At 44.5% G+C, this 25,823-nt stretch overlaps 1 protein-coding gene across 2 annotated transcripts in view; it reads left to right on the plus strand.

Annotated features, from left to right (window-relative positions):
• Positions 1-25,823, plus strand: part of LOC135546581 (glycerophosphodiester phosphodiesterase domain-containing protein 5-like) — a 115,836-nt gene that overhangs the window by 86,672 nt on the left and 3,341 nt on the right. The window contains exons 8-16 of one of the 2 annotated variants that reach the window (XM_064975138.1): positions 4,142-4,287; positions 8,802-8,884; positions 16,421-16,571; positions 17,435-17,656; positions 18,393-18,550; positions 18,645-18,792; positions 19,617-19,699; positions 21,046-21,060; positions 25,353-25,465. In XM_064975138.1, coding sequence (XP_064831210.1) covers positions 4,142-4,287; positions 8,802-8,884; positions 16,421-16,571; positions 17,435-17,656; positions 18,393-18,550; positions 18,645-18,792; positions 19,617-19,699; positions 21,046-21,060; positions 25,353-25,465 — 1,119 coding nt within the window. The remainder of the gene's footprint in view (positions 1-4,141; positions 4,288-8,801; positions 8,885-16,420; positions 16,572-17,434; positions 17,657-18,392; positions 18,551-18,644; positions 18,793-19,616; positions 19,700-21,045; positions 21,061-25,352; positions 25,466-25,823) is intronic. The other variant, XM_064975139.1, reaches the window with a different exon arrangement.

A 25,823-nucleotide genomic window follows, 5' to 3' on the forward strand; every position in this document is an offset into this window, starting at 1 on the left:
TACTTCTGTCAAATGTGTCTCAAGTCATATATGGATTTAGTCTTTTTAGTAAATTGTTTGAATCTTCTCAAGGTGGCGGTAGTAAGCTAGCCAGGCTACTTGCGCTTGTGCATGCAGCTGACACAGCGCCAGCCATTTTTAAGAAGCAAGTGAGAGGAGAGTGAAAATGCCGACATCATGGCTTCTTCAAAAGAAAACATCATACCTCCACGTCTACAGCTTGTTGACAAAACTGTCTCCAGAAGCGAACTGTGGGAATACTTTGCTTGCGGAGCAGATGAGGGCTAGCCCACCGAAACAACTAGGCAAAAGGTGTTACAAAGCAGTGCAAGGGATGTTTAGTTCCAAATCTACATGCAAAAAATACTCTTTTACACATGACATTTGCATTGTAACGTTGTAGTTATTCTATGAAATTTTAATTGTTTTTGTATGAACATATTGTAGCGACCTTGTTTTATAAGCACGGATATCGACTCAGCCACACGAGCATGCTTTTGTGCTACAGTTGATGGCACGCTGGGCTTCGGGCCATAAGGTTGATGGTCTGAACCACGCTCCCTGCCTGTTTCATTACGATATATTTAGCATGACATTCATGTGAGCATTATAATATGATTACACAACCCAAAAGTTTGGTGAAATGCACTTATAACTTGACAGCAATATATTTAGACCACTTCACATTTGTCTGGGCTTGCTAGCAGTAGCCACTAGCCTGCCAGCAGCCCTAGGCAGAGCATTGCACCATGGGAAGTGAAATGCACTCTGGGAATCATAGTATACTGTGTAAATTCCATTGTACTTCTATGGCATGTAGACTATAGAAGTTTAAGAAATGAGCTTCAGTGTTTTTTTTGGTGGTTTTGGAACTAAACTGTTCATTTAGTACATTATTTAGCTGTAATGAATTATAGGTCTAATGAATGTAATTTCACCCAATATTTTGGCCATAAATAAGCAAATTAACCATTTTGTCTGCTCTGAGTCTCTGATTTATAGTTTTGCATAAGCAAAGTTGAAGATATTCTTGTTATTTAATGGTGTTTATTTTTTGCAAGATATTTTAATAACATTGAAGATATTCTATTTGTTATTTTAGTAGTTCTACCAGTTATGAACACATTGCTCAATGTTTAAAAAAATAAAATAAATCAACCCCAGTAGTTTTCTGGGACTAGCTACAGTAATACGCTTTCTTTTTTTGTTGCAGTGGCAGCGTTTCAGTATTGAGTAGCCTTTTGGTAATGAATATCGCTTTGATATCTAGTATTATGATGATAAACCTGGTATCGGTATTGAAAGCTCAGCCACTACTGCCAGATGACTTAAAGGAAATCTCCACCCAAAAACAATCTTTTGGTATGTTTCATTAGTCCATTGTTGACATCATAGGATGCAAAATGCATCATACAGTGATGATTTCTGTTTTTTGAAAGTTACATATCTTGAAAACTTGATTGCTGACAAGCAACAGTTTTTGGTACTATGTCAACAACGGACTAATGAACGAAATTCCAAAAGATAGATTTTGGGTGGAGTTTTCCTATGACAGCCTCACAGAGCCCTGGGCGTTAAATGATTAAAACCATGTACACAAAGGGCAAGCCCCCGTGAGGTTGGCAGGGATACTAGGCATTCCTCTGGCCTCACATGGCACCACCAGTCCACAGGACATTATTAGGCCCTGTCTGTTGACATGGCCAGTTAGACATCAAGTACTGGGGTATTTTTGCCATCCTTAAATTTGTCAGAGACTAGTACAGGGGAGGCAGACTAGTGTTAGTTGCTTGGGGATCTAGATTAAATACTGAATCATCAGTGCTATTTTTGGAGGCACATTACATGAATGAATATTCAGTTGTAGTTTATAGACACTCCAGTTCAATTTTTTTAATACGTTGTATTTGGGTAGAACAGTGGATTTTTGTGCACAAACACAAAGCCGTAGCAGTTTGTTTGCGCTCACAGTAACTCTTAATGAAGAGTTACATTATTGATGTGTGCTGTAATATCGCTACAATATAAAAACCCTAATTTATTTATCCTTAATTTTACCAGGCTATTCTTATTGAAATACAGTATACAGTGCATTCAGAAAGTATGCAGGCCCCTTGTCTTTTTCCACATTTTGTTACGTTACATCCTTATACTTAAATTGATTCAATTTGTTTTTTTCCTCATCAATCTACACACAATGCCTGATAATGACAGTGACAACAGGTTGTTTTTTTATCATCTATAAAAAATAGAATAACTTATTTACACAAGTATTCAGTCTCTTTGCTCTGAGACTTGAAATTGAGCTTAGGCGCATCCTGTTTCCATTGATCATCCTTGAGATGTTTCTACAACTTGATTGGAGTCCACCTGTGGTAAATTCAATGGAGGCACACACCTGTCTATGTAAGGTCCCACAGTTGACCGTGCATGTCAGAGCAAAAACCAAGCTATGAGGTCGAAGGAATTGTCCGTAGAGCGCAGAGACAGGATTGTGTTGAGGCACAGATCTGGGGAAGGGTACCAAAAGATTTCTGCAGCATTGAAGGTCCCCAAGAACACAGTGGCCTCCATCATTCTTAAATGGAAGAAGTTTGGAACCGCCAAGACTCTTCTTAGAGCTGGCCAGCTGGCCAAAATGAGCAATTGTAGGAGAAGGGCCTTTGTCAGGGAGGTGATCAAGAACCCGATGTTCACTCTTCCAGAGTTCCTCTGTGGAGATGGTTGTCCTTCTGGAAGGTTCTCCCATCTTTGCAGCACGCCACCAATCAGGCTTTTATGGTCGAGTGCTCAGATGGATGCCACTCCTCAGTAAAAGGCACATCTCTGGTCTGATGAAACCAAGATTGAACCAAGTGTCACGTCTGGAAGAAACCAGGCCTACTGTGAAGCATGGTGGTGTCGGCATCATGCGGTGGGGATCTTTTTCAGTGGCAGGGACTGAAAGACTAGTCAGGATCGAGGGAAAGATGAATGGAGCAAAGTAGAGATTCTTGATGAAAACCTGCTCCAGAGCACTCAAGGCCTCAGACTGGGGCAAAGGTTCACCTTCTAACAGCACAATGACCCTAAACACACAGCCAAGACAACGCAGGAGTGGCATCTGGACAAGTCTCTGAATGTCCTTGAGTGGCCCAGCTAGAGCCTGGATTTGAGCCCGACCGAACATCTCTGGAGTGACTTGAGAATAGCTGTGCAGCAACGATCCCCATCCAACCTGATAGAGATTGAGAGGATCTGCAGAGAAGAATGGGACAAACTCCGCAACTACAAGGGGGGCCAAGCTTCCAAAGAAGACTCAAGGCTGTTATCGCTGCTCAAGGTGCTTCACCAAAGTACTGAGTAAAGGGTCTGAATACTTATGTAAATGTGATGGTTTTGTATTTTTTTTCATACATTTTTCTCAATCTATTTAATCCATTTTAGGATAAGGCTGTAACGTAACAACGTTTGGAAAAAGTCAAGGGGTCTGAATACTTTCCGAATGCTCTGTATATCTCTTCAACAAATTAAATCTATTTCAGTGCAGAATACATTAGCCTGTGGTTTAGCGGTGGCTTACAGAGGTCAGTAGGTCCTGGATGTGAGGTTAGATGTGTAGCTAGCTGGTGTGCCTCTGTGAATGCCAGAGAGGTTCTGAGGGCAGAGGGTGTGTCTGTAACAAGAGTTGATCTGGCCTAAGTACTGACCTTGAAATGAATCCGACCTCCTGTGTCAGTGATGTACTCTAGCTACATTCATCATCACTTAGATGCACTACAGCGCACAGAGATGGAACAGGAGAAAGTGTGGCTAGAGGCTGGCTGGCTTTGACACTGCATATATCTCTACCCAAACTGTCCACGTAAAATGTTAAGAAACATTGAGTGAATGGTCTTCTTGCTCATAGAGAAGCTACTTTCAGATGTGCTATTTATATATTTCTTTGACCATCTCCGTATAATAGACATCCGTGACAAGAGCAAAAAAGTATTCCATGACATTGAAGCTTTTGGCCATAGCTATTCTATATACTCAGGTGTTCTATTTTGTTTTAATTGTCTACCCCAGGGTTTCTATTCATTATATATATATCTATTTTGTGTTCTACGCCCGCCCTAGGGTTTCTATTCATTCCATATCCATTTTGTGTTCTGCCCAGGGTTCCAGGTGGTGGTTCTCCTGCTCTACCTGAGTGTTCTACTGGGCCTCTACATGGCCCCCCTTTCCATCACCTCCCCCTGCATCATGGACCACGCCAACCTCACTCCACGCCCTGATGTCATTGGCCACCAGGGCGCCCCCATGGTGAGTCAGCTGAACCAGCTGCCCAATCAGAGGACTTGCTTATGCTTATAGAGTATACAATAACAGACCCATAGAGATGTAACCTACACAGAGGGCACTAAAGAAACAATGCTGGCCAACAGTTTCTTCATATTTCCACCCACTCACTTCCTTCATACTACCTATGGCTCTATTCTAGTGTATTAGTGACCCTCTAAACCCGAGCTGAAAATAGCCCAGAAATAGATGCTGTAAACAGACTTCTGGGCTTTCTGTAAGCACTATATAGAAACTATAGGCTATTGTATGTGAGAGTCCTCAATCTATAGATGTAAGATTTCATATGATACCATGTTTAGTATTTCTTCACTTGTTTTCTTCATTCATATCACGTAGTGCTGCATTTCTCCCCAGGCATGCCTTTCCTTTCCGGCATCTAAAAGCATTTGTTTGTTGTATTTTATTAAATTGAATTGTGTATTTGATTGAGAGGAATGTGTGTGTGTGAGAGAGCCCACGCCTGCTTTGTTTGACTTGTCAGTCAAACGCTGTATGACTGTATATTATATAAGCCTAGTGCATGAAGATTTCTCATGCTGTTGCCAAAGCCTCACCGCTCAACTCCTAACACAGGGTTTCCCAAACATTTTTGGCCCGTGACCCCATTTTGCTATAAAAAATGATTTGGGACCCCACCAATTAAAATGTTTTATTTAATCACCAGCCAATGTTTACTTTTTTAATTTGGGCTATAACAGTCTATTACAAATTAGTCTGACAGTGTTATTGACAGTATTTAAATCTGAAGCTGATATGGTTTGAAGTTTTTTTATTTTTATTTTATTTTTTTTATTTAACCAGGCAAGTCAGTTAAGAACAAATTCAGAGGGTTAACTGCCTGTTCAGGGGCAGAATGACAGATTTGTACCTTGTCAGCTTGGGGGTTTGAACTCGCAACCTTCCAGTTACTAGTCCACTAGGCTACCCTGCCTTCTCAGCTGAAATGCATCAGAAAGGTATTGGGAACTTCAGAAGATCATCAGGCTATAATGTTGTATGATCTTTTGTGTAGAAAATAACATCATTAGCTAGGTTTCCATCCAATCCAACAGATTTTCCATGTGAATATTCTAAAATCTGCATAAAGAAAATATGCCAAATTTCCACCAAACTGACTTGTTTGCAGATAAAAATCAGTGCGTACTGACAGTGCACATAAAATGTACTTTTTCACCTAAGTGTTGATGTACCAAATAAAAATAGAATGTTCAATGTGTTTCCATGGCATTTTCAACACTTCCAATAGTTTTGTCACAAACTGTTGTGTTAAACTGTTCACCATATGTGAACTGATTGCCCCCATCTATGTTCAGAGCTCGTGCTGCAAGGCGACCTAAACTGGAACATGCTTAACACCCCAGCCATCCTACAATCTAAACTTGATGCCCTCAATCTCACACAAATTATCAATGAACCTACCAGGTACCTCCCCAAAGCCTTAAATACGGGCACCCTCATAGATATCATCCTAACCAACTTGCCCTCTAAATACACCTCTGCTGTCTTCAACCAAGATCTCAGCGATCACTGCCTCATTGCCTGCATCCGTAATGAGTCAGCAGTCAAACGGCCTCCACTCATCACTGTCAAACGCTCCCTGAAACACTTCTGCGAGCAGGCCTTTCTAATCGACCTGGCCGGGGTATCCTGGAAGGATATTGATCTCATTCCGTCAGTAGAGGATGCCTGGATATTTTTTTTAAATGCCTTCCTAACCATCTTAAATAAACATGCCCCATTCAAGAAATTTAGAACCAGGAACAGATATAGACCTTGGTTCTCCCCAGACCTGACTGCCCTTAACCAACACAAAAACATCTTATGGCGTTCTGCATTAGCATCGAACATCCCCCGTGATATGCAGCTGTTCAGGGAAGCTAGAAACCATTACACACAGGCAGTTAGAAAAGCCAAGGCTAGCTTTTTCAAGCAGAAATTTGCTTCCTGCAACACTAACTCAAAAAAGTTCTGGGACACTGTAAAGTCCATGGAGAATAAGAACACCTCCTCCCAGCTGCCCACTGCACTGAAGATAGGAAACACTGTCACCGCTGATAAATCCACCATAATTGAGAATTTCAATAAGCATTTTTCTACGGCTGGCCATGCTTTCCACCTGGCTACTCCTACCCCGGTCAACAGCACTGCACCCCCCACAGCAACTCGCCCAAGCCTTCCCCATTTCTCCTTCTCCCAATTCCGTTCAGCTGATGTTCTGAAAGAGCTGCAAAATCTGGACCCCTACAAATCAGCCGGGCTAGACAATCTGTACCCTTTCTAAAATTATCTGCCGAAATTGTTGCCACCCCTATTACTAGCCTGTTCAACCTCTTTCGTGTCGTCTGAGATTCCCAAAGATTGGAAAAGTTTCAATGCCATACCACTCTCCTTCCGTGGCCTCTAATTGCTCTTAAATACAAGTAAAACTAAATGCATGCTCTTCAACCGATCGCTACCTGCACCTGCCCGCCTGTCCAACATCACTACTCTGGACGGCTCTGACTTAGAATACGTGGACAACTACAAATACTTAGGTGTCTGGTTAGACTGTAAACTCTCCTTCCAGACCCATATCAAACATCTCCAATCCAAAGTTAAATCTAGAATTGGCTTCCTATTTCGCAACAAAGCATCCTTCACTCATGCTGCCAAACATACCCTTGTAAAACTGACCATCCTACCAATCCTCGACTTTGCGATGTCATTTACAAAATAGCCTCCAATACCCTACTCAACAAATTGGATGCAGTCTATCACAGTGCAATCCGTTTTGTCACCAAAGCCCCATATACTACCCACCATTGCGACCCCCACTAGCATATCTCCCTCACTAGCTTTAAGCACCAACTGTCAGAGCAGCTCACAGATTACTGCACCTGTACATAGCCCACCTATAATTTAGCCCAAACAACTACCTCTTTCCCTACTGTATTTAATTAATTTATTTATTTTGCTCTTTTGCACCCCATTATTTTTTTTTCTACTTTGCACATTCTTCCATTGCAAATCTACCATTCCAGTGTTTTACTTGCTATATTGTATTTACTTTGCCACCATGGCCTTTTTTTGCCTTTACCTCCCTTATCTCACCTCATTTGCTCACATCGTATATAGACTTGTTTATACTGTATTATTGACTGTATGTTTGTTTTACTCCATGTGTAACTCTGTCGTTGTATGTGTCGAACTGCTTTACTTTATTTTGGCCAGGTCGCAATTGTATATGAGAACTTGTTCTCAACTTGCCTACCTTGTTAAATAAAGGTGAAATAAAAAAATAAAAATAGCAAATGGGTGTACTCTGGTCTTCGCACGTGCACTCTAGCCAACAGCTCACAGATGCAATGAGCAAAACAATATTTGCTCATAATTAATTTTACAGACACCACAAGATCCCACCATGTCGAACTAACAAATTACTTTTGGCATCTATAAAATGGTACCGAAACTTCCTGTTTCCATCACAGCTGTTGTGATTTTTTTACTGTATGACTTGCATATAAACTGTGGATGGAAACGTGGTTACAGATTTTCTTTTTCTCCCTGTCTAATTTAGTGCTTGGTCTTGTCCACTCGGTTCTAACAGCTTGTGGGCAAAGTAAAGGGAAACCACACATACCAACATGTTCCTGAGAGTCATGTCTTTCAGTGATGGGGTCATAATAATTTGTATCTTAAACCATTCAAAAGCCACATTCGTAGGAAGGAAACAGAAACCACTCTGTTTAATATAACTGCATCTAGTGGTTACCAGATGTTACTGACGTAACCCCTTGTTCGATGAACTAAGTGTCAATTTGCTCTCGCGACCCCAATCAGGCTTCCCCTAGTTTGAGAAACACTGTCCTAACGACTCGTACACATGACACATCCAGCGAGCTGCAGACACACACACACACCCCTGCTCTGCTCCCCAACCAGCCAGTTGGGGCATGTTACAGTAGTTGATCACCCCAGAAGTAAAACACTGTGGTGGAATTAAGTCTTAAAGACCTGAGAACTCCCCCAGGACACACCACATGACCCACTGTGTTTACCAGCAGCACTTTACATAGACTTTCCCAGGCTTCCAGTCCCCTCACAGTATTACAGTTTGAACTACAGTATGACTGACTTATCAGTTTGACCCATGTGGCCTGGTATTGTGTATTGCACAAGTCATGATGTTCAATAGTCTGTTGTTTATCAAACATGAGCTCATAACCCATGACTTTTAACTGGAATCCATTCTCCAAGTTTCCTCACAGCCATTTGAAGGGACATTTTAAAAAATGGTCAAATTCATATTCATCTCCAGCACCAGCCCAACAACATACTATGTGAAAATGGCGCATTTCACCTGAGTATTAGACTTCTGAAACCTATATGAAACTGTGAACTCTCAGATTGCTGTAAGGTATATGAACCTCTCTGACCTCCAAGATACATCAATATAATGTATGTGCTGATGTTCCTCTCTGTCCGTCTGTCTGTAGCTGGCTCCAGAGAACACTATCCTGTCTTTCCAGAGGGCTCTGCAGATGAATGTCAGTGGGCTGGAGGCTGACGTGGCCATCAGGTACACACACACACACACACACACACACACACACACACACACACCGAAAGAGACTCACAGTGCAGCCAAACTAGATCAGTAGGGAGTCCAGTCAAGTCTGTTGTGGTTGATGGAGGAGTCCAGCCAAGCACAGGTCATTCTGCTGGCAGGCAGGCTACATGACAGAAAGCCAAGTCTAGGTCCAAAAGGCTTCTTAGCAGCTTCTACCCCCACAAGCCATAAGACACCTGAACAGCTAATCAAATGGTTACCCAGACTATTTGCATTGCCCCCCCCCCACGACGCCCCCCGCCCCTTTCAGTTGCTGCTACTCGCTGTTTATTATCTATGCATAGTCACTTTACCATTACCTACATATTACCTCAACTAACCGGTGACAGTTTTAGCAGCAGTAGCAGTGGTAGTAGCAGCGTTAGTAGTTGCAGTTTTAGCAGTTTTAGCAGTAGCAGCGGTGAAGGTGGTGGTGGTGGTGGTAGCAGCAGTGGTATCGGTAGCAGTGGAAGTAGTTGCAGTTTTAGCAGTAGTAGTAGTAGTAGTAGTAGTAGTAACAGTTTTAGCATTAGCAGCAGTGGTTTTAGCAGTAGCGGTGGCGGCAGCAGCAGGAGGAGGAGGACACCGGAAAGCAAAGTCTAGGTCCAAAAGACTTCTTAGCAGCTTCTACCCCCAAGCCATAAGACGACTCCTGAACAGCTAATCAAATGGTTACCCAGACTATTTGCACTGCCCCCCGCCGCTTTCAGCTGCTGCTACTCGCTGTTTATTATCTATGCATAGTCACTGAAAGCTAAGTCTAGGTCCAAAAGGCTTCTTAGCAGCTTCTACTATTTGAATTGTCCCACCCCTTTAAGCTGCTGCTACTCTGTTTATTATCTACGCACTGTCACTCTAACACTACCTACATATTACTTCAACTAACCGGTGACAGTTTTAGCAGTAGTAGCAGCGGTTTTAGTAGTAGCAGCAGCGGTAGTAGCAGCGGTTTTAGTAGTAGCAGCAGCGGTAGTAGCAGCGGTTTTAGTAGTAGCAGCAGCGGTAGCAGCAGCGGTAGCAGCAGCGGTTTTAGTAGCAGCAGCGGTTTTAGTAGCAGCAGCGGTTTTAGTAGCAGCAGCGGTTTTAGTAGCAGCAGCGGTTTTAGTAGCAGCAGCGGTTTTAGTAGCAGCAGCGGTTTTAGTAGCAGCAGCGGTTCTAGTAGCAGCAGCGGTTTTAGTAGCAGCAGCGGTTTTAGTAGTAGCAGCAGCGGTAGCAGCAGCAGTTTTAGTAGTAGTAGCAGTAGTTTTAGTAGTAGTAGCAGCAGTTTTAGTAGTAGTAGCAGCAGTTTTACTAGTAGTAGCAGCAGTTTTACTAGTAGTAGCAGCAGTTTTACTAGTAGTAGCAGCAGTTTTAGTAGTAGTAGCAGCAGTTTTAGTAGTAGTAGCAGCAGTTTTAGTAGTAGTAGCAGCAGTTTTAGTAGTAGTAGCAGCAGTTTTAGTAGTAGTAGCAGCAGTTTTAGTAGTAGTAGCAGCAGTTTTAGTAGTAGTAGCAGCAGTTTTAGTAGTAGTAGCAGCAGTTTTAGTAGTAGTAGCAGCAGCTGTTTTAGTAGTAGCAGCAGCTGTTTTAGTAGTAGCAGCAGCAGTTTTAGTAGTAGCAGCAGCAGTTTTAGTAGTAGCAGCAGCAGTTTTAGTAGTAGTAGCAGCAGCAGTTTTAGTAGTAGTAGCAGCAGCAGTTTTAGTAGTAGCAGCAGCGGTAGCAGCAGCAGTTTTAGTAGTAGTAGCAGCAGCGGTAGCAGCAGCAGCAGTTTTAGTAGTAGTAGCAGCAGCGGTAGCAGCAGCAGCAGTTTTAGTAGTAGTAGCAGCAGCGGTAGCAGCAGCAGCGGTTTTAGTAGTAGTAGCAGCAGCGGTAGCAGCAGCAGCGGTTTTAGTAGTAGTAGCAGCAGCGGTAGCAGCAGCAGCGGTTTTAGTAGTAGTAGCAGCAGCGGTAGCAGCAGCAGCGGTTTTAGTGGTAGCAGCAGCAGCGGTTTTAGTAGCAGCAGCGGTTTTGGTAGTAGCAGCAGCGGTAGCAGCAGCGGTTTTAGTAGCAGCAGCGGTTTTGGTAGTAGCAGCAGCGGTAGCAGCAGCGGTTTTAGTAGCAGCAGCGGTTTTGGTAGTAGCAGCAGCGGTAGCAGCAGCGGTTTTAGTAGTAGCAGCAGCGGTAGCAGCAGCGGTTTTAGTAGCAGCAGCAGTTTTAGTAGTAGCAGCAGCGGTAGCAGCAGCAGTTTTAGTAGTGGTAGCAGCAGCAGTTTTAGTAGTAGCAGCACTGGTGCTAGCAGCGGTTTTAGCAGTAGCAGCACTGGCGCTAGCAGTGGTTTTAGCAGTAGCAGCACTGGTGCTAGCAGCGGTATTAGCAGTAGCAGCACTGGTGCTAGCAGCGGTATTAGCAGTAGCAGCACTGGCGCTAGCAGCGGTTTTAGCAGTAGCAGCACTGGCGCTAGCAGCGGTTTAAGCAGTAGCAGCGGTTTAAGCAGTAGCAGCGGTTTAAGCAGTAGTGGCGGTAGTTTTAGTAGTAGTAGCTGCGGCGGTCATTTTAGTAGCAGTGGCGGTAGTTTTAGTAATAGTATCAGAAGTGGCGGTAGTTTTAGTAGTAGCGGCAGCGGCGGTAGTTTGTTGTAGCTGCAAGTGGCTGCAAGTGGCGGCGGCGGTAGTTTTAGTAATAGCGGCGGTGGTAGATTTAGTAGTAGTAGTAGCAGCAGCGACGGAAGATTTAGTAGTAGTATGGGCGGTAGTTTTATTAACAGCGGCGGCGGTAGTTTTAGTAATAGCGGCGGCGGTAGATTCAGTAGTAGTAGTAGTAGCAGCAGCGGCGGAAGATTTAGTAGTAGTATGGGCGGTAGTTTTATTAACAGCGGCGGCGGTAGTTTTAGTAATAGCGGCGGTGGTAGATTTAGTAGTAGTAGTAGTAGTAGCAGCAGCGGCGGAAGATTTAGTAGTAGTATGGGCGGTAGTTTTATTAACAGCGGCGGCGGTAGTTTTAATAATAGCGGCGGCGGTAGATTCAGTAGTAGTAGTGGCAGCGGCAGTTGTAGTAATAGTAGCTGCAAGAGGCGGCGGCAATAGATTTAGTAGTAGTAGCGGCGGTAGATTTAGTAGTAGTTGTAGCGGCGGTAGATTTAGTAGTCATAGCAGCGGCCGTAGATTTAGTAGTCGTAGCAGCGGCCGTAGATTTAGTAGTCGTAGCAGCGGCCGTAGATTTAGTAGTCGTAGCAGCGGCCGTAGATTTAGTAGTCGTAGCAGCGGCCGTAGATTTGGTAGTCGTAGCAGCGGCGGTAGATTTGGTAGTCGTAGCGGCGGTAGTTTTGGTAGTCGTAGCGGCGGTAGATTTGGTAGTCTTAGAGGCGGCGGTAATTTTAGTAGCTTGCGGCTGTAATTGCTGCACAAGGTGGCTCAATCAAATCAAATATTATTTGTCACATACACATGGTTAGCAGATGTTAATGTGAGTGTAGTAAAATGCTTGTGCTTCTAGTTCCGACTATGCAGTAATAACCAACGAGTAATCTAACCTAACAATTTCACAACTACCTTATACACACAAGTGTAAAAGGATGAAGAATATGTACATAAAGATATATGAATGAGTGATGGTACGGAACGGCATAGGCAAGATGCAGTAGAGGGTATCGAGAACAGTATATACATATGAGATGAGTAATGTAGGGTATGTAAACATTATATTAAGTGGCATTGTTTTTAAAGTGGCTCGTGATACATTTTTTACATCAATTTTTCCATTATTAAAGTGGCTGGAGTTGAGTCAGTATGTTGGCAGCAGCCACTCAATGTTAGTGGTGGCTGTTTAACAGTCTGATGGCCTTGAGATAGAAAGTGTTTTTCAGTCTCTCGGTCCCTGCTTTGATGCACCTGTACTGACCTCGGCCTTCTGGATGAATAGGCAGTGGCTCGGGTGGTTGTTGTCTTTGATCTTTATGGCCTTCCTGTGACATTGGGTGGTGTAGGTGTCCTGGAGTGCAGGTAGTTTGCCCCCGGTGATGCGTTGTGCAGACCTCACTACCCTCTAGAGAGCCTTACGGTTGTGGGCGGAGCAGTTGCCTTACCAGGCGGTGATACAGCCCGACAGGATGCTCTCGATTGTGCATCTGTAAAAGTTTGAGTGCTTTTGGTGACCAGCCAAATTTCTTGAGATCACCATGCTGTCTGTGTGGGTGGACCAATTCAGTTTGTCCGTGATGTATACGCCGAGGAACTTAACTTACTACCCTCTCCACTACTGTCTCATCGATGTGGATAAGGGGGTGCTCCCTCTGCTGTTTCCTGAAGTCTCCAATCATCTCCTTTGTTTTGTTGACGTTAATTTCCTGACACCACACTCCGAGGGCCCTCACCTCCTCCCTATAGGCCGTCTCATCGGTGCTGGTAATCAAGCCTACCACTGTACTGTCTGCAAACTTGATGATTGAGTTGGAGGCGTGCATGGCCACACAGTCGTGGGTGAACAGGGAGTACAGGAGAGGGGTCAGAACGCACCCTTGTGGGGTCCCAGTGTTGAGGATCAGCGGGGTGGAGATGTTGTTACCGACCCTCACCACCTGGGGGCGGCCCATCGAAGTCCAGTTACACAGGGCGGGGTCGAGACCCAGGGTCTCGAGCTTGATGACGAGTTTGGAGGGTATTATGGTGTTAAATGCTGAGCTGTAGTCGATGAACACAGGTATTCCTCTTGTCCAGATGGGTTAAGGCAGTGTGGTTGCAATTGCGTCGTCTGTGGACCTATTGGGGCGGTAAGCAAATTGGAGTGGGTCTAGGGTGTCAGGTAGGGTGGAGGTGGTCCTTGACTAGTCTCTCAAAGCACTTCATGATGACTGAAGCGAGTGCTACGGGCCGGTAGTCGTTTAGCTCAGTTACCTTAGCTTTCTTGGGAACAGGAACAATGGTGGCCCTCTTGAAGCATGTGGGAACAGCAGACTGGAATAAAGATTGATTGAATATGTTCGTAAACACACCAGCCAGCTGGTCTGCGCATGCTCTGAGGACGCCGTCTGGGCCTGCAGCCTTGCGAGGGTTAACACTTTTTAAAATGTTTTACTCACATCGGCTGCAGTGAAGGAGAGTCCGTAGGTTTTGGTAGTGGGCCGTCAGTGGCACTGTATTGTCCTCAAAGCGAGCAAAGAAGTTGTTTATTCTGTCTGGGAGCAAGACATCCTGGTCTGTGACGGGGACGGTTTTCATTTTATAATCCGTGATTGACTGTAGACCCTGTCACATACCTTTTGTGTCTGTGCCGTTGAATTGCGACTCTACTTTGTGTCTATACTGACGCTTAGCTTGTTTGATTGCCTTGCGGAGGGAATAGCTACACTGTTTGTATTCAGTCATGTTTCCAGGCACCTTGCCCTGGTTAAAAGCAGTGGTTCGCGTGAATTCTGCCATCAATCCACGGTTTCTGGTTTGGGAATGTTTTAATGGTTGCTGTGGGTACGACATCAATGTTGTTGTTTGACGCAATGCATATCCCAATCCACGTGATCGAAGCAATCTTGATGCGTGTAATCAGATTGTTCCGACCAGCGTTGAACAGACCTGAGTGCGGGAGCTTCCTGTTTTAGTCTCTGTCTATAGGCAGGGAACAACAAAATGGAGTCGTGGTCAGCTTTTCAGAAAGGAGGGCGGGGAGGGCCTTATAGCACAATCAATATGCTGATAGAATTTAGGGAGTCTTGTTTAGCCTCGTTAAAATCCCCAGCTACAATGAATGCAGCCTCAGGATATGTGGTTTCCAGTTTATATAGTCAAATAACGTTCGTTCAGGGCCATCTGTGTCTGCTTGGGGAGGAATATATGCGGCTGTGATTATAATCAAAGAGAATTCTCTTCGTAGATTATGTGGTCGACATTTGATTGTGAGGAATTCTAAGTCAGGTGAACAGAAGGACTTGAGTTCCTGTATGATGTTATGATCACACCACGTCTCATTAATCATAAGGCATACCCCCCGCCCCTCTTCTTACCAGAAAGATGCTTGTTTCTGTCGGCGCGATGCGTGAAGAAACCAGGTGGCTGTACTGACTCCGATAGCGTGTCTCAAGTGAGCCATGTTTCCGTGAAGCAAAGAACGTTAGTCTCTTATGTCTCTCTGGAATGCTACCTTTGCTCGGATTTCATCAACCTTGTTGTCATGAGACTGGACATTGGCGAGTAGTATGCTCGGGAGCGGTGTGCGATGTGCCCGTCTCCGGAGCCTGACCAGAAGACTGCTTCGTCTGCCCCTTTTACGCCGTCGTTGTTTTGATTTGCTGGGATCCGATCCATTGTCCTTGGTGGTGGGCAAAACAGAGGATCCGGTTCGGGAAAGTCGTATTCCTGGTCGTAATGATGGTGAGTTGACGTTGCTCTTATATCCAGTAGTTCCTCCCGACTGTATGTAATAAAACCTAAGATTACCTGGGGTACCAATGTAAGAAATAACATGTAAAAAAATAATTACTGCATAGCTTCCTAGGAACGCGACACGAGGCGGCCATCTCTGTCGGTGCCGGAAATCTCTACAAAGTATTGACTTTGGGGGGGGGGGGTAAATAGTTATGCACGCTCAAGTTATCTTTTCTTTTTTTCTTTTTTTTAACTTATGTCTTGTTTGTGTCACAATAATCTATTTTAATTCCAGGTTGTAAGGCAACAAAATAGGAAAAATGCCAAGGGGGGGTGAATACTTTTGCAATCCACTGTATGTGCTGATGGGCTGGGCTCTGGGCTGCACTGAGCTCGTGGTGGAGATGACTAATGAAACCTAAACAGGGCCTGGGCCAGGCTCTATACATCTGCCTGACCAGAGACACAGGAGAGCTATGCACGCATGTGCACACACGCACAAACACTTGTGCGCACACACAAACACACACACACACACACATCTGAAAGGGGGCGGCAGGGTAGCCTAGTGGTTAGAGCGTTGGACTAGTAACCGGAAGGTTGCAAGTTCGAATCCCCGAGCTGACAAGGTACAAATTTGTCGTTCTGCCCCTGAGCAGGCAGTTAACCCACTGTTCCTAGGCCGTCGTTGAAAATAAGAATTTGTTCTTAACTGACTTGCCTAGTAAAATAAAGGTAAAATAAAAATAATTAAAAAAGGACAGAGGTCATTCTGGCACTTATTAAATATTTCAGTCACACTAAATGGTCACTAAAAACAATGAGGAATGATAGGTTACATGATGTTTTTGTCCGATTTAGTTGCTTGGGATGGAATCTAACAAAAGTGTTGCGATTCTTCTGTTGAATTTGACAAACAATTCCAAGTGTCGGTAATTTGTCGTTTTCCATGTCTTACAACCTGAGGTTAACTGAAAAGGTGGGGAAATGATTTGGTATTCAAAGCGAAGGTAAAGCAAGCAACATGAAAGTAGCTGTGATATAAAGCTAGTTATGTTGTAAGAAATTCCACAAAATATCACGGGATATAAAATATGAGATTTTGAGAAATAAGATCATATCATATTGAAAAAACTGTACGGCAATGAATATACTATTTTATTAGTAGACCTGACTGTTCAACTCTTTCCTGTCCTAGCTTTGACGGGGTGCCATTTCTGATGCGAGACCGCACCTTGAGGAGGACTACAGACGTGGGGAAGGTGTTTCCAGCCAGACAGCTGGACGATGCCTCCACATTCAACTGGACAGACTTACACAGCCTCAACGCCGGCCAGTGGTTCCTCAAGGTACCACAATATTATTCACAACCCGCTAGGGAAGAATGGTACTGTCTGTCACACCCTCTCTGAGGAATGGTACGGTCTGTCACATCCTCTCTCGGGAGGAATGATATGGTCTGACACACCCTCTCTAGGGAGGAATGGTAGGGTCTGTCACAACCTGCTAGGGAGGAATGGTACTGTCTGTCACACCCTCTCTGAGGAATGGTACGGTCTGTCACATCCTCTCTCGGGAGGAATGATATGGTCTTACACACCCTCTCTAGGGAGGAATGGTAGGGTCTGTCACAACCTGCTAGGGAGGAATGGTACTGTCTGTCACACCCTCTCTGAGGAATGTTACGGTCTGTCACCTCCTCTCTAGGGAGGAATGGTATGGTCTGACACACCCTCTCTAGGGAGGAATGGTATGGTCTGTCACAACCTGCTAGGGAGGAATGGTATGGTCTGTCACACCCTCTCTGAGGAATGGTACGGTCTGTCACCTCCTCTCTAGGGAGTAATGGTATGGTCTGACACACCCTCTCTAGGGAGGAATGGTATACTCTTATGCCATCTTTCGCTCTCTGAAGATTTTTAATCATCAGTAATCACACCACCCTTTCTTTCACTAGGGGCCTATATTTCTCCTCCAAGCTTTGGGTCCATTTCATTGCCACTCGGCAAATAGGAAATCTGATAAATGTGGAGAAAGTGCCCAATTTTATCAATCAAGATTACTTCACTGGATTGAGTTCAAATAGAATTGACCCAAACCCTGATCTCATCTCTCATCATAAAGTGGTGTATTATTACAATTGCCATATAATCTTATAAATAGAGTAAATTGATCAGATTGACTGTGAGTACCTGTGTGCATTCTCCTCTAGGACGACCCCTTCTGGACGGTCCAGTCCATGGCTCAGAGGGAGGTGATGCTGGTGGGGAATCAGGGCGTGTGTAGTCTGGAGCAGCTGCTGAGGCTAGCCTCCCTCCATAACCAGACAGTGGTTTTCAGCCTGCGACGACCCCCGCACAGACACCCCTGCTACCACAGTTGGATCAATGATACCCTGGAAGTCATACGCCTGTCTGGGATTCCACAGCACATGGTGAGACAGGCAACACTAGTGTACCCGACTCCGATAGGGGTCATTTGTAGCTCAGTTGGTAGAGCAATGGCGCTTGTAATGCCAGGGTAGTGGGTTTGAATCTCGGGATCACCCATACTTAAAATGTATGCACACATGATTGATTTAAGTCTCTTTGGATTAAAGTATCTGCTAAATGGCATATTATTATATAATATTATTATTATAGATAATGGACAGAACCTTGTTAGGGCTCAGACACTGTCCCCCTGGGTTATCTAGGGAAACCAAGAGGAGGAAAACAGCACTCATAGTGGAGAGAGGGAACTGACCTGAAGATTGCCTGTGACATCCATCACTGTCACCACTGATGTCACTAACTGCACATCTACATGTCCCATAAGTAATCTGAGCTGTCTGTGTGTGTGTGTCTGTGCGTGTGTCTCGGCCGGTCTGTGCGTGTGTCTCGGCCGGTCTGTGCGTGTGTCTCGGCCGGTCTGTGCGTGTGTCTCGGCCGGTCTGTGCGTGTGTCTCGGCCGGTCTGTGCGTGTGTCTCGGCCGGTCTGTGCGTGTGTCTCGGCCGGTCTGTGCGTGTGTCTCGGCCGGTCTGTGTGTGTGTGTGTGTGTGTGTGTGTGTGTCTTGGCCGGTCTGTGTGTGTGTGTGTGTGTGTGTGTGTCTTGGCCGGTCTGTGTGTGTGTGTGTGTGTGCCTCGGCCGGTCTGTGTGTGTGTCTCGGTCTGTGTCTGTCTGTGTGCAGGTGATGTGGACCTCAGACTGGGACAGGGGGCAGGTAAGACAGGTGGCTCCAGGGCTTCAGCAGACATCAGTAGAGAAGCTGCCGCCTCAAGTCCTTCACCAGCAGGGAATCAGCAGCCTGCTGCTACGTTACAGCCAGGCCAGCCCCTATGACATCCGGTGGGTTAACAGGCACAGACACACATGCACTGTGTGTGCTTCTTCTGTATATATGTGTGCATGAAATATGAATGTGTCTGTCTGCACCCTCCAGAGAGTTCTCCAGGAGCAACGTGAGTGTGACTCTGTACACGGTCAACGAGCCCTGGCTGTTCTCTGTGCTCTGGTGCAGCGGGGTTTCCTCTGTCTCCTCTGAAGCCCCCAACATCCTCAGAAAGGTGCCTTACCCCATCTGGCTCATGGTAAGTCCCTCACAGCACCCCCTTAGCACTCACACCATTACCCCCACAGCACCCCCCTAGCACTCACACCATTACCCCCTAGCACTCACACCATTACCCCCACAACACCCCCCTAGCACTCACACCATTACCCCCACAACACCCCCCTAGCACTCACACCATTACCCCCACAACACCCACCTAACACTCACAACACCCCCCACAGCACTCACACCATTACCCCCACAACACCCACCTAACACTCACACCATTACCCCCACTGCACCCCCCCTAGTGCTCACTCCATTATCCCCACAGTACCCACCCTAGTACCCACACCATTACCCCCCTAGCACCCACACTGCCCCAGGCCCTCCTGGCACCCCTCTCTGGGTTAGCAGACTGACTCACAGCAGGGAACACAATGGGTGGTGCAGACTAGAATATAGAGCCCATCCTGGGTGAGGTTGACATGGAGTTCAGGCTAGCACTGCATCTGTTACCCACCCTGTGTCTGTTTGTCCTGTCTGCTTGCCTGCTAGTCAATATGGCCACTATCTACAAACACAATGTCTGATAGTATGGGATCTAGGTCTATGTGGGACTTACATTATTCTGTCTAGAGTATTATTTTGTTATTGTCCCATCTCTGACTTGGAGCACCTTTTGATTAACGAGTCCATTATGCATTACACATGAATTACTGTACCACAATATTATATGAATTTCAATATTACATGATTTTAGGAAGGCATTCTTTGTTCTAGGTTTGTTGCTACCTGGCTGTGAGTTGTTTTAGGAGACAGTGACACCTAGTGGTTTAATGCTGCCATGTTGTATTTCAGAGTCCTGATGAATACTGTCTGATCTGGGTCGCTGCTGATCTCATCTCCTTCACTGTAGTTATAGGAATTTTTGTATTCCAAAAGTAAGTACTCCTTAAAAAAAATATATATATAATATGTTATGATATCCAATTGGTAGTTAGTCTTGTCTCATCGCTGCAATTCCCATGCGGATTCGGGAGAGGCGAGAGCCATGCGAGAGCCATGCGTCCTCCAAAACAGGACCCTGCCAAGCTGCACTGCTTCTTGACACACTGCTCGCTTAACCCAGAAGCCAGTCGCACCAAGATGTCGGAGGAAACACCATATAACTGGTGACCGAAGCCAGCGTGCATGCACCCGGCCGCCACAAGGAGTCCTAGAGCGCGATGGAACAAGGACATCCCAGCCGGCCAAACCCTCCCCTAACCCGGACAGCGATGGGCCAATTGTGTGCCGCCTCATGGGTCTCCCGGTCACGTCCGGTTGCGACACAGCCGGGATCGAAGTCAGATCTGTAGTGACGCATCTAGCACTGATCAGTGCCTTAGACCGCTGCGCCACTCGGGAGGCCGAGTACTCTGATGTAATTTTTAAATGTAGTGATCAAGTGTTTTCCTCTCTCTCTTAATTATCTGTAATTGCTGCCATAGTGCCTCTGGCAGCCTTTACCCAGTTATCACATCTCTTCCTCAGTGTGTCTGCTTCACACCCTCTCTCCTTCCACACAGCTGTGTGTGTTTTACCTCTCAGGGGCTTAATGCATAATAATGATATCTGCCATTCAGCAGATGGTTTTATCCAAAGCGACTTAGTCATGCGTCCATACATTTATTACGTATGGGGTGGTCCTGGGATTCAAACCCACGATCCTAGCTTTGCAAGAGCCATGCTCTACCAACTGAGCTACAGAGGACCAGCAGGCTCCATGTATACAGCAGGCGAGATGTTGTACAAGCACACATTAACAGATAACTTTGCATACACACATTAACAGCAAGGCCATTTTACAGCAAGCGTGTTAAAACACAGGGATGGATGAAACACTAGTTATTTGATAAAGCTCATTTACAATGCCAACAGCTTGGCTTTGAGAATCAGAAGTATCTCTCGTCAACCAAACAATGTTTCTCCTTACAGTTGTTTGCACTTTGAAGTAACATTAAACCAGAAAGTATGCTTCCTTGAATCTTCTGAAAGACTATGGGAATCTGCTAAAAGGAATTGAATCTTCCTTCCTGAGCCATAATGCTGTTGTGGGATGGAGGACAGCAGACCAAGGCCTCCATCCTCTAGTCTTATGTGTGGGTTTGCTATGCTTAGCAAAGTGCTGGCCGCTGCTGGCTTCTAAACTGACTTATTTTAATCTCTCCGCCTTTTCTTCTTCCTCCTCTCCTCTGCCGGATGTGCATTCTCCTCCTCTTCTCTGCTGCATTTTGGCATCTGGCAGCTATCACATTATCAGGTAACTGAGTCAACTCTGACCCACGATGGTTTCCCTTTATCTTTCTTCCTCTATCTCAGTGAAGCCAGTATCTCCATCCTTTATTTCTATATACGTCATCATTTACATCTTAGATCTCTCTCTTTTTCTCACCTGTATCGTTGTTGTATTTCACTACTGCCACTTCTTGTCCTCCCCGCTAGAGGGTACAGTAAATACAAGCGAGCCTACCACTATTGGCCTTTTAGTGGCAGACGGCGATGCTTTCTCCCACACAGCACAAATGCTTGTGTTCACTTTTATCCTGCTTGAGTTTTACTGTTATCAACCGAATGACAGTCTACAAATTAATTCTAGAAATGTATTAGAGGGAAGCGCTCATTTTCATTTATGGTGTTGATTTGGACAAAAGCTCTGCTGAGTTATTTTTAAGTGCATTGATGCATTAGCCAAGACACTATTGGTAATGTAATCATTTTGATTTACATGCCTCTATTTGGTAATTACCATAACCAAATGGATTAGGGAAGAACATCTTCTTGCCTCAAATGTTACTCCAGTTGTGATGTTAAAAGCCAGTCACAACCGATGATGTACAGTGGGGAGTCAAGTATATGATCTACTGCCGATTTCGCAGGTTTTCCTACTTACAAAGCATGTAGAGGTCTGTCATTTTTATCATAGGTACACTTCAACTGTGAGAAACGGAATGGAATCTAAAACAAAAATCCAGAAAATCACATTGTATGATTTTTAAGTAATTGATTTGCATTTTATTGCATGACATAAGTATTTGATCACCTACCAACCAGTAAGAATTCCGGCTCTCACAGACCTGTTAGTTTTTCTTTAAGAAGCCCTCCTGTTCTCCACTCATTACCTGTATTAACTGCACCTGTTTGAACTCGTTACCTGTATAAAAGACACCTGTCCACACACTCAATTAAACAGACTCCAACCTCTCCACAATGGCCAAGACCAGAGAGCTGTGTAAGGACATCAGGGTTAAATTGTAGACCTGCACAAGGCTGGGATGGGCTACAGGACATTAGGCAAGCAGCTTGGTGAGAAGGCAACAACTGTTGGTGCAATTATTAGAAATTGGAAGAAGTTCAAGAGGACGGTCAATCACCCTCGGTCTGGGGCTCCATGCAAGATCTCACCTCGTGGGGCATCAATGATCATGAAGAAGGTGAGGGATCAGCCCAGAACTACACTGCAGGACCTGGTCAATGACCTGAAGAGAGCTGGGACCACAGTCTCAAAGAAAACCATTAATAACACACTACGCCGTCATGGATTAAAATCCTGCAGTGCACGCAATGTCCCCCTGCTCAAGCCAGTGCATGTCCAGGCCCGTCTGAAGTTTTCCAATGATCATCTGGATGATCCAGAGGAGGAATGGGAGAAGGTCATGTGGTCTGATGAGACAAAAATAGAGCTTTTTGGTCTAAACTCCACTCGCCGTGTTTGGAGGAAGAAGAAGGATGAGTACACCCCAAGAACACCATCCCAACTGTGAAGCATGGAGGTGGAAACATTCTTTTGGGATGCTTTTCTGCAAAGGAGACAGGACGACTGCACCGTATTGAGGGGGGGATGGATGGGGCCATGTATTACGAGATCTTGGCCATCAACCTGCTTCCCTCAGTAAGAGCATTGAAGATTGGTCGTGGCTGGGTCTTCCAGCATGACAACGACCCGAAACACACAGCCAGGGCAACTAAAGAGTGGCTCCGTAAGAAGCATCTCAAGGTCCTGGAGTGGCCTAGCCAGTCTCCAGACCTGAACCCAATAGAACATCTTTGGAGGGAGCTGGAAGTCCGTATTGCCCAGCGACAGCCCCGAAACCTGAAGGATCTGGAGAAGGTTTGTATGGGGGAGTGGGCCAAAATCCCTGCTGCAGTGTGTGCAAACCTGGTCAAGAACTACAGGAAATGTATGATATCTGTAATTGCAAACAAAGGTTTCTGTACCAAATATTAAGTTCTGCTTTTCTGATGTATCAAATACTGATGTCATGCAATAAAATGCAAATCAATTACTTAAAAACCATACAATGTGATTTTCTGGATTTGTTTTAGATTCCATTCCGTTTCTCACAGTTGAAGTGTACCAAAGATAAAAAATTTAAAAAAAAGTTAGACCTCTACATGCTTTGTAAGTAGGAAAACCTGCAAAATCAGCAGTGTATCAAATACTTGTTCTCCCCACTGTATATAAACTCAGTGGTGTAAATTACTTGAGTAAAAGTACTTTCAAGTACTACTTAAGTTGTTTTTCTTAGGTATCTGTACTTCACTTTTTATATCTTTGACAACTTTTACTCCTACATTACTAAAGAAAATAATGTACTTTTTACTCCATACATTTTCCCTGACGCCAAAAAGTACTTGTTACATTTTGAATGCGTAGCAGGAAATAAAACAATACATCACATACACGTGATAAGCAGATGTTATTGTGGATGTCGCGAAATGCTTGTCCTTCCAGCTCCGCCAGTGTAGTAATATCTAACAAATTACACAGCATATACCCAATACACACACACACACACACACATCTAAGTAGGAATGAATTAAAACTATATACATATGGATGAGCGATAGAGCGGAACGGACTAAGATACAGTAGAGTAGTATAGGAAACAGATGTCTTTCATAAGCACAACAGTTTTCAGCTGTGCTAACATAATTGTAAAAGGGTTTTCTAATGATTAGTTAGACTTTTTAAATGATAAACTTGGATTAGCTAACACAACGTGCCATTGGAACCCAGGAGTGATGGTTGCTGATAATGGGCCTCTGTATGCCTATGTAGATATTCCATAAAAAATCAGCCGTTTCCAGCTACAATAGTCATTTACAACATTAACAATGTCTACACTGTATTTCTGATTTAATTGTATATTTTAATGGACAAAAAATGTGCTTTTCTTTAAAAAAACAAGGACATTTCTAAGTGACCCCAAACTGTTGAACGGTAGTGTACATATGAGATGAGTAATGCCAGATATGTAAACATTATTAAAGTGACTTGTGTTCCATTCCTTAAAGTGGCCAGTGTTTCCTAGTCTATGCCTATAGGCAGCAGCCTCTAATGTGTTAGTGATGGTTGTTTAACAGTCTGATGGACTTGAGATCGTTTGTAAATTGGTGTTGTTGTGCCCCTCCCTGGCTATCCATAAAATTGGTTTGCTTAGTATAAGGAATTTGAAATTATTTTTACTTTTGATACATAAGTATATTTTAGCAATGGCATTTGCTTTTGATACTTAAGTATTTGATTTCAAGTAGTATTTTACTGGGTGACTTTTACTTAAGTACATTTCTTTTAAATTAAGGTATCTTAACTTTTACTCAAGTATGACAATTGGGTACTTTTTCCACCACTGTATAAACCCTGGATTGCTGATGCTATGTATTGGCCATTGAGAGGCATTGAAGCCACCGGTCAGCCATATTGGCACTCCCTACTGTATTTCAATTAAATGTGATCATGGACAAAATGACATGTATTTTGTCGTAGTGGGTACAATAACATTAATAGTTAAAACAAATGATACTTTAAGGAATGTTTTATTTGTATGTTTAGCTCACGTAATAGAATAAATGGACATAAAGGCATTTCTATAGCTTCCCCAACATTGTAGAAACTAATTTGGAAGTGCCAGGATGGAGGCACGGTGGCTTCAACACAGCGCCCCCTATCAGTCATCTAGTGTATATATAAATATTCGTCACAGCCAGTCAGTAACTGATAAGTATGAGCTTTCAGAGAAGTGGGTATGTCTTTGGCTCAGACTCTATTTGTACGTGTCCTTGTTGATGCATGTGTGCATAAATCATTTGATTCATTCAGTACAGCACCCAACTTCAATATATGTCTGTTTGCTTGGTGTCATTTTGAGGTCAGCCAATTAGAAGTAAAAGACTGAGGCAAAATGGTGCCCAGTGCCCACACTTGGTGACCTAGAGTATCTCCAAGAAAAATGGGTGACTCATTTTAACATGCCGTTATCTCCATATAGAACAGGTCCTTGAGAGCAGAGACAGCAGTTTTGTGGTATGACCAGAGGCTCTATATCAGGGCTCTCAACCCTGTTCTTGGAGAGCTACCCTCCTGTAGGTTTTCACTCCAACCCCAGTTGTAACTAACCTGATTCAGCTTATCAACCAGCTAATTATTAGAATCAGGTGCGCTACAATAGGGTTGGAGCGAATACCTAACAGGTGGGTAGCTCTCCAGGAACAGGGTTCGGAGAGACCTGCTCTATATGATGCCCTGACCCCTGTGTGACCTTTTCTCACCAGATGGAGGTTGAGTGGCATGCACAGCTACAACCCTGAACAGATCATGCTGAGTGCTGCAGTCCGGAGGTCCAGCAGAGACGTCAACATTATGAAGGAGAAACTCATCTTCTCCGGTAAGGAAGGACCCCACAGAGAGAACTGCAATTCCTGTGTCTACTGTATTGTGTGTTGGTGTTTGTTTCTCTGGCTGTATCCCAGTACTCTGAAATGTCTTCCACTCCTTTTCTCCTGTCCTTATTTATTTACCACTGATCTGATGACATTGGATAGATGAAGTGGATGCCCGGTTGTTTTGGCCAGTCATATTGCTTTCTCCTATTAATCAGTGGTCACAGTAAAAAAGACAAGGAAAGGCAGCCATTTTAAGAGTATCTGAGGATGCCAGTGTGTGACCGTATCCCAGCATGCATCTCTCTGAGTGTCTTATGTAATTGCCCTCCCCAAGGTCAACCGCAGTAGCAGTCTCATCCT

Source organism: Oncorhynchus masou, chromosome 9 (assembly GCF_036934945.1).
Source record: "Oncorhynchus masou masou isolate Uvic2021 chromosome 9, UVic_Omas_1.1, whole genome shotgun sequence".
Taxonomy (NCBI): domain Eukaryota; kingdom Metazoa; phylum Chordata; class Actinopteri; order Salmoniformes; family Salmonidae; genus Oncorhynchus; species Oncorhynchus masou.